The sequence below is a fragment of the Stegostoma tigrinum genome, chromosome 39 (assembly GCF_030684315.1).
Source record: "Stegostoma tigrinum isolate sSteTig4 chromosome 39, sSteTig4.hap1, whole genome shotgun sequence".
Classification (NCBI taxonomy): Eukaryota; Metazoa; Chordata; class Chondrichthyes; order Orectolobiformes; family Stegostomatidae; genus Stegostoma; species Stegostoma tigrinum.
The window spans coordinates 12,430,203-12,446,361 of NC_081392.1; the positions used below are offsets into that span (position 1 = coordinate 12,430,203).

The following is a 16,159-nucleotide window of genomic DNA, read 5'->3' on the forward strand; positions in this document are numbered from 1 at the left end:
GGTGGTGTGGGTTAATGGGGGAACCACCTTGTGGGTCTGCTCCTGGGGAATCAGATCTGGGTGGCGCCTTTGAGAGGGGCTATTCTCTGCTGTCTGCCTGCCCCTCTTCCGCAGCTGCACAGCATGGAAACAGACCCTTCGGCCCAGCTCGTTCCGACATCCTAAATTAACCCAGTCCCATTTGGCGCCTATCCCTCTAAACCCCTCCCATTCATACCCCTGCAGCAATTCACCAAAGCACCTTCCAAGTTGTGCCCGGGTGCCCTTGGGGAGGGAGCATGCGGTGCCCATCGATGCTCTCAATGCCTTTGGGTGGAGGTGGGGACCGTGAGGGGGGGGTGGGGGTGGCACAGTCCTTCATTTCCCACCCAACATCTGTTTGTTTTAGGCCCTACCCCCTCTCCCCCACATGTTATGGCTCATATTGACCTTAATTTTCCTTGCATTGTAAATTTCTCATTGGCTGTAGGTGATTACTGGTGGTGGTTAATAATTTAAAGACCAAAGGAAAGATCACAGTGACTTGCCGGTGGGAAAGTCGTTTTCTTTCCCCTTCTTTATTCACTAATGGGATGAGGGCATCACTGGCTAGGGGCAGCATTTACTGCCCCAGAGGGCAGTTCAGAGTCAACCACGTTGCTGTGGGTCTGGAGTCACATGTAGGCTCAGACCAGGTAAGGATGGCAACTTCCTTCCTCAAAGGACATTTGTGAACCAGATGGGGTTTTTCCAACCATTGACAATGGATTCATGGTCACTGTGTTGTTCATTCATTGTGTCATGGTCATTCAGCTGTGTGTGGTAGCACTGCCAGGTGTTGGGACCTTTGTATTACAGGCTCAAGTCAGCCCTGCTGCAGAGAGTAGACCAAGTCTCTGGATAGCATCAAGAAAGAGATAGACAGAGCTCTTAAAGATAGTGGAATCAAGGGTTATGGGGATAAGGCAGGAACAGGATACTGATTGTGGATGATCAGCCATGATCATAATGAATGGTGGTGCTGTCTCGAAGGGCCAAATGGCCTACTCCAGCACCTATTGTCTATTGACTAGGAACTATCTACGTGTTCTCAGTCACTGGAAAATGATGTAGAGATGTTGGGGTGGACAAGGTCAGAAGTCACACGACACCAGGTTATGGTTCAGCAGGATTATTTGAAAGCACAAGCTTTCGGAGTCTCGCTCCTTCTTCAGGTGTTAGTGAGAGAGGTGGCTTCGGACGCAGAATTAAAAATTAAAAGATTAAAGGGCCACATTACTTTTGAGGATGTACTAGACAAACCTAAAATGCTGTTAAATCTTTAATCAGTTGGAAGATTTTAATTTATTAATATCTATACATAAATCCCCAAATTCCTTTGAAGTCACTGCCCTGAGAGAATTAAAGGTTTTATCAGTGTAAAGAAGTGACATTTTAGGTCAGACATTAGGTATGAGGCCTTGTTTAGAATTTGTTTGTGTTTTGGTTTGGAGTCAGACTGGTTTTATTTCTAAAGTAGGAATTGATAAAACATCACATTGCCAGACTGTCTATAAATTGTGCGCTCTTGGAACAAAATAGAAAGTATCTGCAAATACAAATTCACCCCATAGATTCACATATGTCTGTGTGTGCAGGCAAGTGTGTGTGTGTGCGGGTGTGTGTGTGTGCACGCCGCGAGCACACACTCTCTCTCTCAATCTTTCACTAACATCTGAAACAGAGGCTGAGGTTCCGAGAGCTTGTTTTCGAATAAACCTGTTGGACTGTAACCTTGGTGTGCTGTGATGTTCTGAACTGGAAAATGAGGTCAGTTTATTAGCAAACACAGACTATCATAGGGCCTGTAAGGTGCTTAAAGAAAGGCAGAGTAAACAAGGGGAGACAGAAGAGATAGTTCTCTAAATCTCACAGTGGGAAGGAGTTAGTCCCTTTACATAAAGCAGATACAATTACAAATGGCATTAGTAACAGGGGAGACATTTGAAACTGATGCATTGAACATTCTCGTGACTAAAGGGAGCAAAGTGTATGGGGGGGGAGAAAGTAGGAACAGAAAGACCGGGTTGGATGATCAGCAATGATCCTATTGAATGGCAGAGCAGGCTAGAAGGGCCGAATGGCCTAGTGATGCTCCTATTTTCTCTGTTAGGTTCGGGAGAACAGAATACTGCAAGCTCAGAGATGGAGAGGTTTTAAAAAATCTTCTCAAATCAACATGTTCCGGAATGTCATGGTACACCTCTGGACCAGGGGGCAGGGGTGTGGGCACTTGAACCTGGGACTCCTGGCTCAGAGGAAGGGTCGCTACCACTGGTGTCAGGCTGATTGGAGAGCACCAGAGAAACTGAGACAAGCAACGCGATCGTGTTCTCAGTGGCAAGGTCTAGAGAGAGCACGAGGAATCCTGAAGGTTGGAAATGGGTCACCCTATTGTCAAAGTGAGGGCCCCTGCTCCAAGGCGTAGGTTCAAAGGCACTGGGAGATAATACCCCCATTTGTGGCAACAGAAGGCTTGGAGCTGAGGCCTTCGCTGACTGTGACATGAGGACAGTCAGAGAGAGCCTGTTGTCCTTGGAGAGTGAACTCACTGGCAGTGTCTTGGTCAATCAGACAATCCTAATATTCCGATCAAGAGCCCCAGAACACGCAGGTTAAATTACAGTTGGGTGACACTTCGTTCATTGTGACAAAGGGTCAGGTGCGATTCAGTAGTTCCAGGTTTTTTAAAAAAATCATCCATGAGTTGTGGGAATCACTGATCTTGTTACTCATCCTGTCTTGCCTGTGGTGCAGGTAACAGTGAGTCACTGTCTTGAACCAATGCTATCCCATCTGGTGTACGCGCTGCTGAGCCAGGAGTTTGACCCAAGGGACGGGTGATATATTTAGTCGGCTTGGATACCATCGTGCATTCGGCACCCTAAAAATGTGACCCCTGGTCTTGAAATCCCCACACCCTACCTACATTGACCTTACCTACAGCCCTCATCACTTTATTAATCTCTAAAAGGTCACCCGTCAACCTCCTACACTCCAATGACCAAAGTCCAAGCCTATCCAGCCTCTGACTATAAGTCAAACCCTCCGAACCTGACAACATCCTGGTAAATCTCTTCTGAACCCTCTCCAGCTTAATAATATCCTTCCTATAACAGGGCGACCAGAACTGGACACAGTGCTTCAGAAGAGGCCTCACCAACATCCTGTACAACCTCAACACGACGTCCCAACTCCTATAAAAACCGAAAGAACTGCGGATGCTGGGAATCAGGAACAAAAACAGAAGTTGCTGGAAAAGCTCAGCAGGCCTGGCAGTTCTGAGGAAGGGTCACTTGACCCGAAACGTTAACTCTGATTTCTCTGCACAGACGCTGCCAGACCCGCTTAGATTTTCCAGCAACCGTGAAGGGAAAAAACAGAGTTAATGTTTCGGGCCCGGTGACCCTTCCTCAGAACTCAGTTTATATGCCAGTTCTGAGAAAGGGTCACCAGGCCTAAAACGTTAACTCTTGTTTGTTTTCCTTTCACAGATGCTGCCAGGCCCGCTGAGCTTTTCCAGCAACTTCTGTTTTTGTCCCAACTTCTACACTCACCGGACTGGGCAATGAAGGCAAGTGTGTTAAATGCCATTTCAACCAGCACAATAATTGAGCAGCTGATATTGTTGCAAATAAGGAAGAAACATTCAAACACTACAGATATGCCATGCACAATGGGCTGGATATCCCACCTTGGTGTTGAGAGACACCGAGAGTGCCTGGATATGAAGGGTGTTGGTATGAACCACTGGTTGAGTCCAGCCTCATTCAAAGGGAAAGGGGTAGGGCCATTTGGTCCCTCAAGCAGCTACACCATTCAATACAGTCATCCCAGCTTCCCTGATCAACTTTGACTTCCTTGTCCAACAAGAATCGAACTTCGCAAAAACTAATAAAAAAACTGCAGACGCTGTTAGTCGGAAACAAAGTCAGAAATTGCTGGAAAAGCTCAGCAGGTCTGGCAGCACCTGTGGAGAGAAATCAGAGTTAACATTTCGGGTGGAGTAACCGTTGCTCAGAGCTGCTGGGCTTTCTCAGGAATTTCTGTGTTTGTCTCTGATTGACTGCAACCACAGTTCTTTGGGTTTTTATGAAGATTGAATCCCTTGCCAGACGAGAATCTAAGGCGATCGGGCACAGCTGGGAATGCGAAATGTGAGATCAAAACAAAACCAAAAATTGCTGGAAAATCTAAGCAGGTCTGGCAGCGTCTGTGCAGAGAAATCAGAGTTAACGTTTCGGGTCAAGTGACCCTTCCTCAGAACTGCCAGGCCTGCTGAGTTTTTCCAGCAATTTCACTTTTTATGTTGGTTTCTGAAGAATCTGTCTTTGTCAGTCTGAAAAATATTCAATTGACTCAGCTACTGAAGCAAAGAGTTCCAACATCTCACCTTTCTCAAAGAAAAATATTCTCATCCCCATCTTAAAAAAAGCAACCTTTTTTTTTCAAGCACCCTGAGGAACTGGGCTAACCAACAGGAAAACGTCCCTTTCACATCCACTTTATCAAGACTGGATGTGAACATAGGAGGTTATGGTTAGTAAGTTCGAAGATGACACCAAACTTGATGGTGTAGTGGACAGCAAAGAAGGTAAAATGGACCTTGTTCAGATGGGCTGAGGAATGGCAGATGGAGTTTAATTTAGATAAGTGTGAGGCCATAAGACATAGGAGCAGAATGTAGGCTATTTGGCCCATCGAGTCCATTCTAACATAGAACATTACAGCGTAGCACAGGCCCTTTGGCCCTCGATGTTGCACCCACCTGTGAAACCAATCTGAAGCCCATCTAACTTACACTATTCCATTATCATCCATATGTTTCTGCCATTCAATCATGGCTGGTAAGTTCCTCAACCCCATTCTCCCGCTTTTTCCCTGTAACCCTTGATCCCCTTGACAATCAAGAACGTATCTATCCGTCTTAAATGTACTCAATTATCCGGCCTCCACAGCCTTCTGTGGCAGTGAATTCCATAGATTCACCCCGCTCTGGCTTAAGCTGTTTCTCCTTACCTCCGTTCTAAAAGGTCTTCCCTTTACTCTAAGGCTGTGCCCTCAGGTCCTGGTCTCTCCCACCAATGGAAGCATCTTCCCAACATCCACTCTGTCCATGCCATTCAGTATTCTGTAAATTTCAATTAGATCCCCCCATATCCTTCTAAACTCCAATGAGTATAGTCCCAGAGTCCTCAAACTTGCCTCATATGTTAAGCAAATATATGTTAAACATATGTTCCTGACATGTGATATGCTGCATTTTGGAAAGGCAAATCAGGGCAGGACTTATAGACTTAATAGTAGGAGTGTTGCTAAACAAAGAGACCTTGGAGTGCAGGTTCATAGCTCCTTGAAGGAGGAGTCACAGGTAGACAGGGCAGTGAAGAAGGTGTTTGCTATGCTTGCCTTTATTGGTCAGTGCATCGAGTGCAAGAGTTGGGAAGGTCATGTTGTGGCTGGACAGGACATTGGTTAGGGCCACTTTAGGAATACTGCGTTCAGTTCTGGTCTCCCTGCTATAGGTAGGATACTGTGAAACTTGAAAGGGTTCAGAAAAGATTTACAAGGATGTTGCTTGGTTGGGAGGGTTTGAGCTACAGGGTGAGGCTAAATAGGCTGGGGCTATTTTCCCTGGAGCATCAGAAGCGGAGGGGTGACCTTATAGAGGTTTATAAAATCATGAGGGGCATGGATAGGGTGATTAGCCAAGGTCTTTTCCCCAGGGTTGGGGGAGTCCAAAACAAGAGGGGCATAGGGTGAAGGTGAGAGGGGAAAGGTTTAAAAGGGACCTGAGGGTGGTGCGTGTATGGAATGAGCTGCCAGAGGAAGTGGTGGAGGCTGGTACAGTTACAACATTTAAAAGGCACCTGGATGGGGACATGAACAGGAGGGGTTTCGAGGGATATGGGCCAAATGCTGGCAAATGGGACTGGATTAATTTAGGATTTCTAATCAGCATGAATGGCTTGGACTGAAGAGTCTGTTTCTGAGCTGTACATCTCCCTGTGGTCTCACCAACGCCCAGTCTCACTGACACACAATGGTTTCAACAATAATATTCTTCCTCTTGTTAAGAAAGGGGAGCATTCCATTAGCCGTTGCTAACAGGCATTCCTGAAGATTAACATTGTGTAACTACAGGTATTTCTCCTAAAGTGTGATCGTGGTGTTCTTATGTGACCTTGCGCTATAGAATATTGCGTGATAGGGAAATCGTTACACTGTTCAAGAGAAAGCTTGCATTATCCAAACAGCATCCACTATCTATCAATTGCTTTACAGCCAATTTACATTAACAAAACACGCATTACAGCAGAATACCTGTATTGTGTTAGGTCTTCAAAATCTTTCAGAATTCTGCAGTCATTCTTATAAGGTAAAACTCTTTCGTTTATTCTTCCAGTTAAAGTGGTCACATTTTTCCACATTATACTCCAGTCAGTTGCCCACTCAGTCCATCTATCCACCTGTAACCACATTCCATCTTTACAACCCCATATCCTATCTTTCTGAAAAGTTTGTAAAGCATATTTGAGTGTTACACACTATGCAGCATGGAATTATGTTAAGTAATTTTGCCTTGGAGAGATAATCTTGTCTCGCAAGCCCTGATAAAACACTATTGTGTAAGTAACACTTTAATGTGATGAGTATGTATTTGGATGGAAAGCCTCTGATTATTAATCCACTTGAAAAGTGTCCTGCAGCGATTGTAACAAGGTCAGCCAGATGGATCTCTCAGAATATGAATTCCCTGATTGGGGCTGTTAACCTGGTCCAATCAGGGAGCCCTGGCTGACAGATATAAGCAGGAGTGCCTGGGGTTCTACTCACTCCTTGAGCTGACTCAGTGCATTGTACAGCACACATGTACATAAAGGGTGACTTGGTGATGGGATACTGGCCTTGGTGGAGTTATTTCAGGTCCCTTAATTAGAAACAGTTTTCTCTCATCCCACTTCATGTGAAATTAACAGTTGCTCCACTTTCTACAAGTAAAGCCACAAGATATAGTTAATTTCACAGCACAGACAGTGAATTCAAACTACACTCATTTCACTGAAATGAATACTATCCATCCCTTGGACTTGTCCCACCATATAATGGCTTCTCTGTACCTTAGGATCAGATCAATCTAAATTCCCTGGAGTGAACATACTGGCAGTAATTGCTGCCCCTGGTAAATTTCTTTTTAAGTTCCAGGTATCAGATTGGAGCTAACAGGATGACTGGAACTCATCGGGATGGGTGATCTGTCACTACTGTGTAACTCTAGTTAGCCCCATCATTTCTGAGAGACTGAGTTGCAGAATGGCTGTACAGGCAGTGCCAGAATGTTACCATGGCCCCAAGGCGGCATTCCACCCACCCCCTCCCAAAAAGAAAGACTCCATAACTGCCTCAAGGTTTCTTTGATTCAGTGTGCCAATAAGTTGACTTTGGATGTCAATGCCATTTAAGGTCACTGGAGGTAATGTGCTGAAAAGAAAAATTAGACTAAGTATTGCTCCCAGGGATAAATCAAGAGGATAGGTTGCTTGGTCTGCCTTACGATGGGCTGAATGAGCTCTTTCTGTGCCATACCTGTTCTGTGATTCTAGACTTTATTCCTACCAATAAGACCATTAAAAGATGATCCAATGTTTCTTCGTCGATTCTCAACACCGGATGTGGTCAGCGCTGGAGAAACCCAATCTTTATTGCCCAACCTTACTGACCCTTGAACTGAGGGGTTTGATCGACCCTGTCAGAGGGTAGTTAAACATCAACTCCACTGCAGTGGGTCTGGAGTCACTTAGAGGCCAGGCTGGGTAAGGATGACAGATTTCCTTCTCTAAAGGGTGACCTGGATGGGTTTTTTTTTAAAAACAAAACCAACGATAGATATCAAGGTCACTGTCACTGATTAGAAGTTCTCAATTCCAGATTTTATTCACTGAATTTAAGTTTCACCAGTTCCCATGTTAAAATTTGAAATCACATCCACGGGGTATGAGCCTACGCCCCTTGAGTCCAGCAACATTGCTACTATGACACTGTACCCTGCGACATTGAGATGTTTCAAATAAATCAAAAGTTTTGTACAGGTAAATGAAGAGAAATTATTTCTTTTGCTGGGAGCGAGAGGAAACCAAAGAAAGGGAAAGGAGTCTTAAAATCTGAGCTCCAAGCACTTGGATAAATGCAAGCTGATGCACTTTGGTAAAACAAACAAGGACAGAACTTATACAATTTAAAGTAGGGCCTTAGGTGCCACTGTGCTACAACACTACCCAAGGATTCAGGTACATAATCTGCATCACATGTACATGGGGTGATTAAGGCGGCACTTAGCATGCTTACCCAGAGGGCAGTTAAGCGTTAACCACATTGCTGTGTGCCTAGAGTCACATGTTGACCAGACTGGGTAAGAATGGCAGTTTCCTTCTCGAAACGATATCAGCAAACCAGGCAGGGTTAGGGTTTCAGGGTCTTAAATCCAGGTTTTTTAAAAAAAAGTTGCATTTGCCAATTTTTCCACCTGCAGCGATGGCATTCAAATCTGAAACATTTCCTGGGTCTCTGGATTAATAGTGCAGCAATAATGTCAGTAGGCCATTGCCGTCCGAGTACAGACTGACGTGGGAGAACCTGCTCCCACCCGTGAAATCTTTGAGACCAATAGACCACAGGTTGAAAGTAACCAATGTCATAGAATCCCGACAGTGTGGGAGCAGACCATTTGGCCCATCGAGTTTACATTGAGCAGCATATCATCCAGACCTACTCCCCTCCCCTTTCCCTGGAACCCTGCATTTCCCACGGCTAACCCACCCAGCCTATGGGGCAATTTAACATAGCCAATCCATCCTGACCTGCACATCTTTGGGCTGTGGTGGGAGTATTGCATTGGTCCCTGTTGGCCAATGTGTGTAACTTAATTTAAAAAATTTTTCTGATGAAGGGTCTGGGCCCGAAACATCAGCTTTCCTGCTCCTAAGATTAGCCTGCTGTGTTCATCCAGCTCCACACCTTGTTATCTCGGATTCTCCAGCATCTGCAGTTCCTACTATCTCTGGAGATGAAAACCCTTTTTTCACAGGCTGGGTGGTTCGGGCTTTGGGGTACACCACCTGAGAATATGGTGGAAGCAGGGTTCAATTGAGGGATTCTTAAAAGAATTAGACAACAATTCGAGAAGGAACTATTGCAGTGGGCTACAGGGAGACAGGCACGAACTGAAATGGTCCCACTTTGGAAACTACTGTAGACACAAGAGGCCCAATGGTCTCCTTTTCATGTTGTGCTACTTTGAGTCAGGAAGTGGAAATCTGGAACGCAGCTCTCCCCAAAATCAAAACTGTTAGGGTTTCAGGCTCAATGGAAACGTCTAAATTGAGTTTGTCCTGTTTTATTTTAGCCAAGGGTATTAAGATGTGGCGTTAAGATGCAGCTCCGAGCTGCCACCTGGTAAATCTGAGGGATGAAATTTACTGAGACTAACAATATATATCATCTCATACAAGTCTTAGCTCCAGGTAATCCTGCATTACCCCTCAACGTTGTGTTCCAGAATCTACCACAGTAAGAGTCATAATGAGCCGTGCACTGGCATCAAATGTGCAGAACATCGTCCTGAAAACTCACACAGTGATAACTCTGGTGTTTTCAAAGCAATTTGTTTGGTATTACATCAAACGTACAGCTCAGAAACAGGCCATTCAGCCCAACTGGATCGCCCTGATGGCTGCTCTTCACCTGAACCTCCATACCTTGTCTCATCCCATTCCCTCAATTCCATAAATCGGTCTGTTGCATCCCTGAATGCATCAATTTCATCGCCAGTTTCATATTTTCACCACTGAAGCAGTTTAAATGGTTTCTCAGCAATTCCCTTTTTATCGCTATGTTCCCAGGTACAAAACTTTTTTTTAAATGAAATTTCGAATTGTCGAGATAAACTCTGGGACTCACTGACAGATTATTTGAGGTCGGTAGTGCTGGATATTAATAAGGGGTTATAATCTCTGCCTCTCCCTCTGAAAAACACACAAGTTTCTACCAACAACCCAATGGCTGGAGGAATGTGCGAGAGCGGGTGTGTGAGTGCGAGGTGGGGGGGGTTGCCCACAGGATCAGACAAGAATTGAAATTTGGATAGCTCAGGTACAAATCAGTAGATAGGTTAAAAATTCACTATTAGTTTGCACATTTCACACAATCACCCTTAGCAACCATTGTGTGGGTGGTGGAAACCAGTGACCACTCCATGCACTGCAAGATCCCACAACAGCAATGAGGTAGACTTTTTGGCCACATTAGAACACAGTACATTGGCTAGTCAAGTGAGGAATTTTACCCAGGACCCCTTAATTCCTTTACTTGTTTGCCTTAGAGCAGATCGGCAGATTTCCTTCCCTAAAAAGGATATCAGTGAACCACATCGGGGATGTTTTCACAGCAATTGATCATAGTTTCACAGTCCTCATTACTGACAGCTTTCAATTCCAAATATTTTGTAAAAGACATTTTAATTGAAGTCTAAATTTCACCAGAAGCTACGATGGGATTTGAACCCAGGGTCGGACAAAATTGCCACGACACCTCCACTTCCTGACAATGGGGAAGGCTGCCCTTTGGGAGTGACATGGTTTGAATCCAATTCGCGTTTGTAACCAGTGTTTCATGTTGCTTCACATCGATTTGCAGAGCTACCATTCCAAGGGTGGCCCTGCCCCACCCCGCTCCCTCACCATCTACCACAGGTGCGGCCTCAACCCATAAACCAGCTGCAAAGAGGGCCAACTTTAATGCCACCTATCGTACCCACAGATATGGAAGAGCTAAGGAAGCTGTGTGAGGCTCCTTGATTGAATCCCGTGTTCTCCCACTCCCTCCGACCTCCTCTCCTCTCTCTCAAACTGGTGTGACTTCAGGCATGGTATGTTTCATATTTTCATGGATATATCCCTCCCACTTTGGGAGAGGGACTGTTGAAAGAGATTGCTGAAGACAGCGAGAGCGAGAGCGACAGACAGACAAGTTGCCAAAAGGAAAATCACATCAGGACAAACAGGAGAGCATCGAATTTCAAACAACCTCCTCAGGAATAAATTGTTTTGCTCATCTAATATTTGGCATTCTGTCCTAATGTGTGACAAGTTGAGGTGATATGTGTGTGTCTCTCTCTCTCACTCTCCCCTGCAACAACTATTGACCTGTTGAACCACATTAGCATGGTTCTGCCGGCAGACAAGAAGTCTGAAACTTGGCCGTTCTGAATCAGGCCCAGCGCTGCTTAAAACCTCCGTGGAGGTCAGGCAGGACTAGATGGAGAGAACTTTGTAACTCTAAAGGGTTAATAACTGCCAGATCGCACCAATGGAGCCCAAGGTGGGGGAAGAGAGAAAGAGAGAGTCACTGGAAGCTGGTGATTTTGTACCCTCAAATGGCGTCCAGGGGAAACCAAGATGGCGGCTGGAAGAACTGGCAAGCAGTTGCTAAGGAAACGCATCAGGGAGCATTTGGATTTTGAGGGGGGGGCTACACGGTGCGGATGAAAGAAGCTGCACGTGTGTTGATCTTAAATTACGCTTCGATATATTTGGATAACAAGGTTGTTTGGGGGGGGGGGGGGAGCAAAAAAAAATTGAGAGGGAAGGAAGAACACAATCTTGATCATGCTCTCGACAATTAATCTCACACCATACGCATGGCGACAGCCCAAACCCCTTCAAAACGAAACAGAAACTAAATATCTCTAGCGCACGAGAAACTGGAATGTTCAGTTGGGAGGGGAGGGCGAGAGTTTTTTTTGTAAAACAGAACGTTCCTCTTCCAAACAAAGGGTGTTTTTTTTTGTTTTACCTCCCCTCCTCCTTCTTTAGTGCGTCGCTAGGCTGCACCCAATTGTTGTCATGGAGGCCAATACAGCACCCAGGGGTGTCCCGGTCTTTCCGCCGGCAGCACATCCAATAGGAGCGTCCGTAAGGCAGGTCGTGGTGATAAGGTTTCGGGTGCCAACGGCACAGGGAGACGTCGCCCCTCTCGTACCGCTTCTTGCACTGCTTGCAGGGGTCGTCGCGGTACAGGGGGTCCCGGTTCCACCGCGAGTCCGTGGCCCGCACCCCGTAGGCCTCAATCACGGCCTTGAAGTGGTGGCAGACGCACTTGAGGGCCGCCAAGGCCCGGGTGGGGAGGTAGCTGAGGATCTTCACCGTCACGTGGTCCGGCAGGAGCAGGAGGTACTGCCGGGGCTCCAGGAGCCGCTGGATTTTGAACCGGATCTCCAGGAAGTCGTGGGAGACGTGGCGGTACAGGCAGTAGAGCGGGGCGTCCTGGGGGTCGGACTCGGGGCTCAGGAGCACGGCCTTCTCCTTGGAGTCCGGGGAAGGCCCCGGGGCCTGGTCGGCCGACGCTTCGACGCTGTCGCCGGTCGCCTGGGGCAGGGACCTGAGGAAGAAGAGCTGGCCAGGAGGGGGGTCCTCGCAAGCCGGGCATTTGGCGTCCTGGCCGGGCCCGCTGACCGTCACGCACACCGTGTCCTCCTTGTCCCCGGCCTGGCCCTCCCGGCCGAAGAAGACCGAGTGGTCCACACCGCCAGTCACCACCACCTCAACGTGGAAACCGTTCAGGCAGTCCCGCGGCGCCCCCTTTTCCGGGGCTGGGGCGGGCGAGGCCCCGCCAGCAGCTTCGGGGGCGCCGTCCTTCCGCGGCTCTTCAGCAACGGGGGCCGTCGCCATCTCCACGTCCGAGCGAGAGCGAGCCAAGCTGCTGTGGTGATGGTGTTTGTGGTTGTTGATGGTGCTGGTGTCGGGGGGGGCTACGGAGGAGGAGGAGGGGCTGACGATGTGGTAGAGGTCGCACGTGATCTTCTCCATCGAAACGCCGCCGCACACCGTGTGGTTACAGCTCATGAAGATGCAGCCAGGTCCCGGACCCGGGGGCTGGGCCTCCCCCTGGGAGCGGGGGTCTCCGCTTGCCACCCGGAAGGCGATGCGCACCTCCCCAGCCGGGCACGGCGCCCTCTCCCCACCTCCGGCTGCGCCCCCCTCCCCCTCCCCGTCGCGCCTGCCGTCCTGGGCCCCTGGACCCCCACGCTGGGCCTTCTCGATCCGGGCGATGGCCTGAGCCACCCTGCGGGTGTCGGCACTCCCCCCGATGGGGCCCAGCTCCTGGGCATCGGCCTGGGCCTCGCTCGGCCCCGGGGGTGGGTGCACAGGCCCCCGCGGGGCGGAGCCCCCGTCGCTGGCAGCCGCCCTCCTCTCCACCTGCGCTACCATCTCCGCCACCGAGAAGGTGGGGTCGGCTGCGGGCTCGGTCTCTGCTGGCCCGGAACAAGGGCACAGCCGGTCGGGGATCCCGGCCCGTTCCCTCGGCCTGGCCGGACACCCCTCCTGGCCTGGCTCACGGGACTTGCGCCTCCTCTTGGGCTTCGTGCCGTCCGTGCTCCAGTTTCCCTTGACCTTGACAGCATTTGTGGTGCGGCCGGTGCTCCCCCCTCCGCACTGGTGAGCCACGAAGAACGCAATCTTCTCCTTGGTGTTGCCTGGCTTGATGACATACCATGTGTCCAGGAGGACCCTCCCCTCCTCCCCCTGCCCGTCCCCAGCACCGCCGCCCCCGGCGGGGCCTAAGGGGGCCTGTGGGGGTGTGTTCTCGGAGCACGAGGCCTCGCCCTCCTTGTGCCTGGCATCGCCCGCGGGGGGGGACTTCTTGACACTGAGGCAGCACGGCTTGTTCTGGGAGTAGCTGCCCAGCGGCCGGGGGCACCACAGCCGGATCCGGGAGAAGGTGTTCGGCTCCATTCTCGGCCAGCGCCGGGCCCCGCCTCACTTCCAGCACCGCTCCCGGGCTCCGCGCTCATTCACGTGGATGGAGGTCCTCCCAGCTGCCCTGCCCGGGGGACACACAGAGAGAGAGAGAGAGACAATTAGCCATGCAAACCCCAAGAAGCCCCTTCTCCCGTGACACCTACACCCCACCACCCCCCCCCCAGCTCAAAGGTGGACTGCATTTACGTGGCACCTCTTCGCTGCTGCTGTCGGCCTTCCCGTTCCAAACCAAAGCAAACGACTCGCTCAGCCTATGGCGGAGGTCGCTCATTCATTACCCACAATGCCCTGGGTCGAGCGAGCCCTCAGGTCAAGAGAGGCTAGACCCTCTGGCGATGCCACCCTCCTCGCCCTGTCCCACGGAGGGAATAAAATAAAAGGAAAGACAACAACACCTGGTGTTTGTTTAGCACCTTCACAGTGCAGTAGAACACTACCCAACCACCACCCCAACAACATAGCCCCTGCACCTCTCCACTCCCACCAAGGACAGAGGTACATCTTAAATACAGCTGCTGCCTCGTGGAAGTGTAGGCCCAGTGTGGGGAGACAGCAACCAGCACACAGAAAGATCCCACAAACAGCACTGTGAGAATTACCACAAGAGGAAGGAGCACCGGTGCTCCACAGGGAAGGTAACAAGTGCACCCCCCCCCCCCCCCCCACCCCCGGGGCTAATTTTGCGCATGACGGGGCAGTCCAAGGAGGAGAAATTGAGCAGACCAGACCAATATGCTCAGGTGTTTGAAAGAAAAAGACGTGATCCCGTTGGAATAAAGGATTTTCAGAGAATAGGATCCCAACAGTGCAGAAGCAAGCTACTCGGCCCATCGAGTATACACTAACCCTGTGAACAGCATCCCACCCCTACCCAAGACAGATGACAGGAACTGCAGATGCTGGAGAATCTGGGATAACAAGGTGTAGCGCTGGATGAACACAGCAAGCCAAGTAGCATCATAGGAGCAGGAAAGCTGACATTTCGGGTCTGGACCCTTCATCAGAAATGGGGAGAGGGGAGATTTTGAAGCTTGTGAAGTCCACATTGATACCATTGGGCTGCAGGGTTCCCAAGCGAAATATGAGGTGCTGTTCCTGCAACTTTCGGATGGCATCGTTGTAGCACTTCAGGAAGCCCAGGATGGTCATGTCGTCCAAGGAGCGGGAGGGGGAGTTGAAGGGGTTCGCGGCTGGGAGGTGTCGCTTGTCACAAACTGAGCGTAGGTCTTCCACAAAGCAGTCTCCAAGCCTCCGCTTGGTTTCCCCGATGTAGAGGAGGCCACAAAGGGACACATCCGCAGGAAGTGCTACACCTGTCCCTACACCTCCACCCCCAATCCCCATCAAGACTTTCCACAAACAGATGGTCAACTGCACATCTGCTCATGTGGTATAGTGTATCCGCTGTACCTGATATGGCCTCCTCTACATTGGGGAAACCAAGCGAAGGCGTGGAGACCAAGATAACAACGTGTGGAGCTGGATCAACACAGCAGGCCAAGCAGCTTTTTCTGATGAATGGTCTAGGCCCGAAACGTCAGCTTTTGTGCTCCTCAGATGCTGCTTGGCCTGCTGTGTTCATCCAGCTTCACACGTTGTTATCTCAGGTTCTCCACCATCTGCAGTTCCCATTATCTCTGAGGCTTGGAGACCGCTTTGTGGAACACCTATGCTCGGTCTGCAACAACCGAAAACAGCTCCCAGTTGTTTCAGTTATAAAGGAAGGCTGGGGCTTTTCTCACTGCAGTGTAGGAGGTTGAGTAGTGACTTTGATAGAGGTTTATAAGATCACATGGGGTACAGATAAGGGGAATGGCAGGTGTCTTTTCCCCAGGGTGGCGTGTTTAAAGACTGGGGGGCAGACATTTAAGGCAAGAGGTGGTAAATTTAAAGAGACATGAGAGATAGTTCTTTTCTTACAGAGGGAGGTTCACATGTAAAATGAATTTCCTGAGGAAGTGGTGCATGTGGGTACAATTACAACATTTAAAATGTGCTTCAACAAGTACGTGAATAGGAAAGGTTTGGAGGGATATGGCCCTCAGCGATGTTATTCGTTGGCCTCATCCTATTAAATGAGTAAAACAAAACTGCAGGGTTCTGACCCATTTCCGCGCACTGCACAGCAACAGTCTGATTGGGTTGACCATAAGGCGCAGCAGCGGAAGCAGGCCGCTCGGCCCATCGGGTCTGCTCTGCCGTTCAATGAGATTGTGGCTCATCTGTTAATCCACCATTTCTCATCTGTGCCTTTACTCCCCACACCACCGCACGCCCCCCCCACCCAACCCCATAGCCCTCGGTTTCCTTCCTGATTAAAAGTC

The 16,159-nt window shown here is 49.2% G+C and overlaps 1 protein-coding gene across 3 annotated transcripts in view; it reads right to left on the minus strand.

Annotated features, from left to right (window-relative positions):
• Positions 1-11,638: 11,638 nt before the first annotated feature.
• Positions 11,639-16,159, minus strand: part of fbxo46 (F-box protein 46) — a 39,288-nt gene continuing 34,767 nt past the window's right edge. For all 3 annotated transcript variants that reach the window (XM_048522579.2, XM_048522578.2, XM_048522580.2), the window contains exon 2: positions 11,639-13,896. In XM_048522579.2, the coding sequence (XP_048378536.1) occupies positions 11,865-13,808 (1,944 nt within the window). In that variant the 5' untranslated portion in view covers positions 13,809-13,896 and the 3' untranslated portion in view covers positions 11,639-11,864. The remainder of the gene's footprint in view (positions 13,897-16,159) is intronic.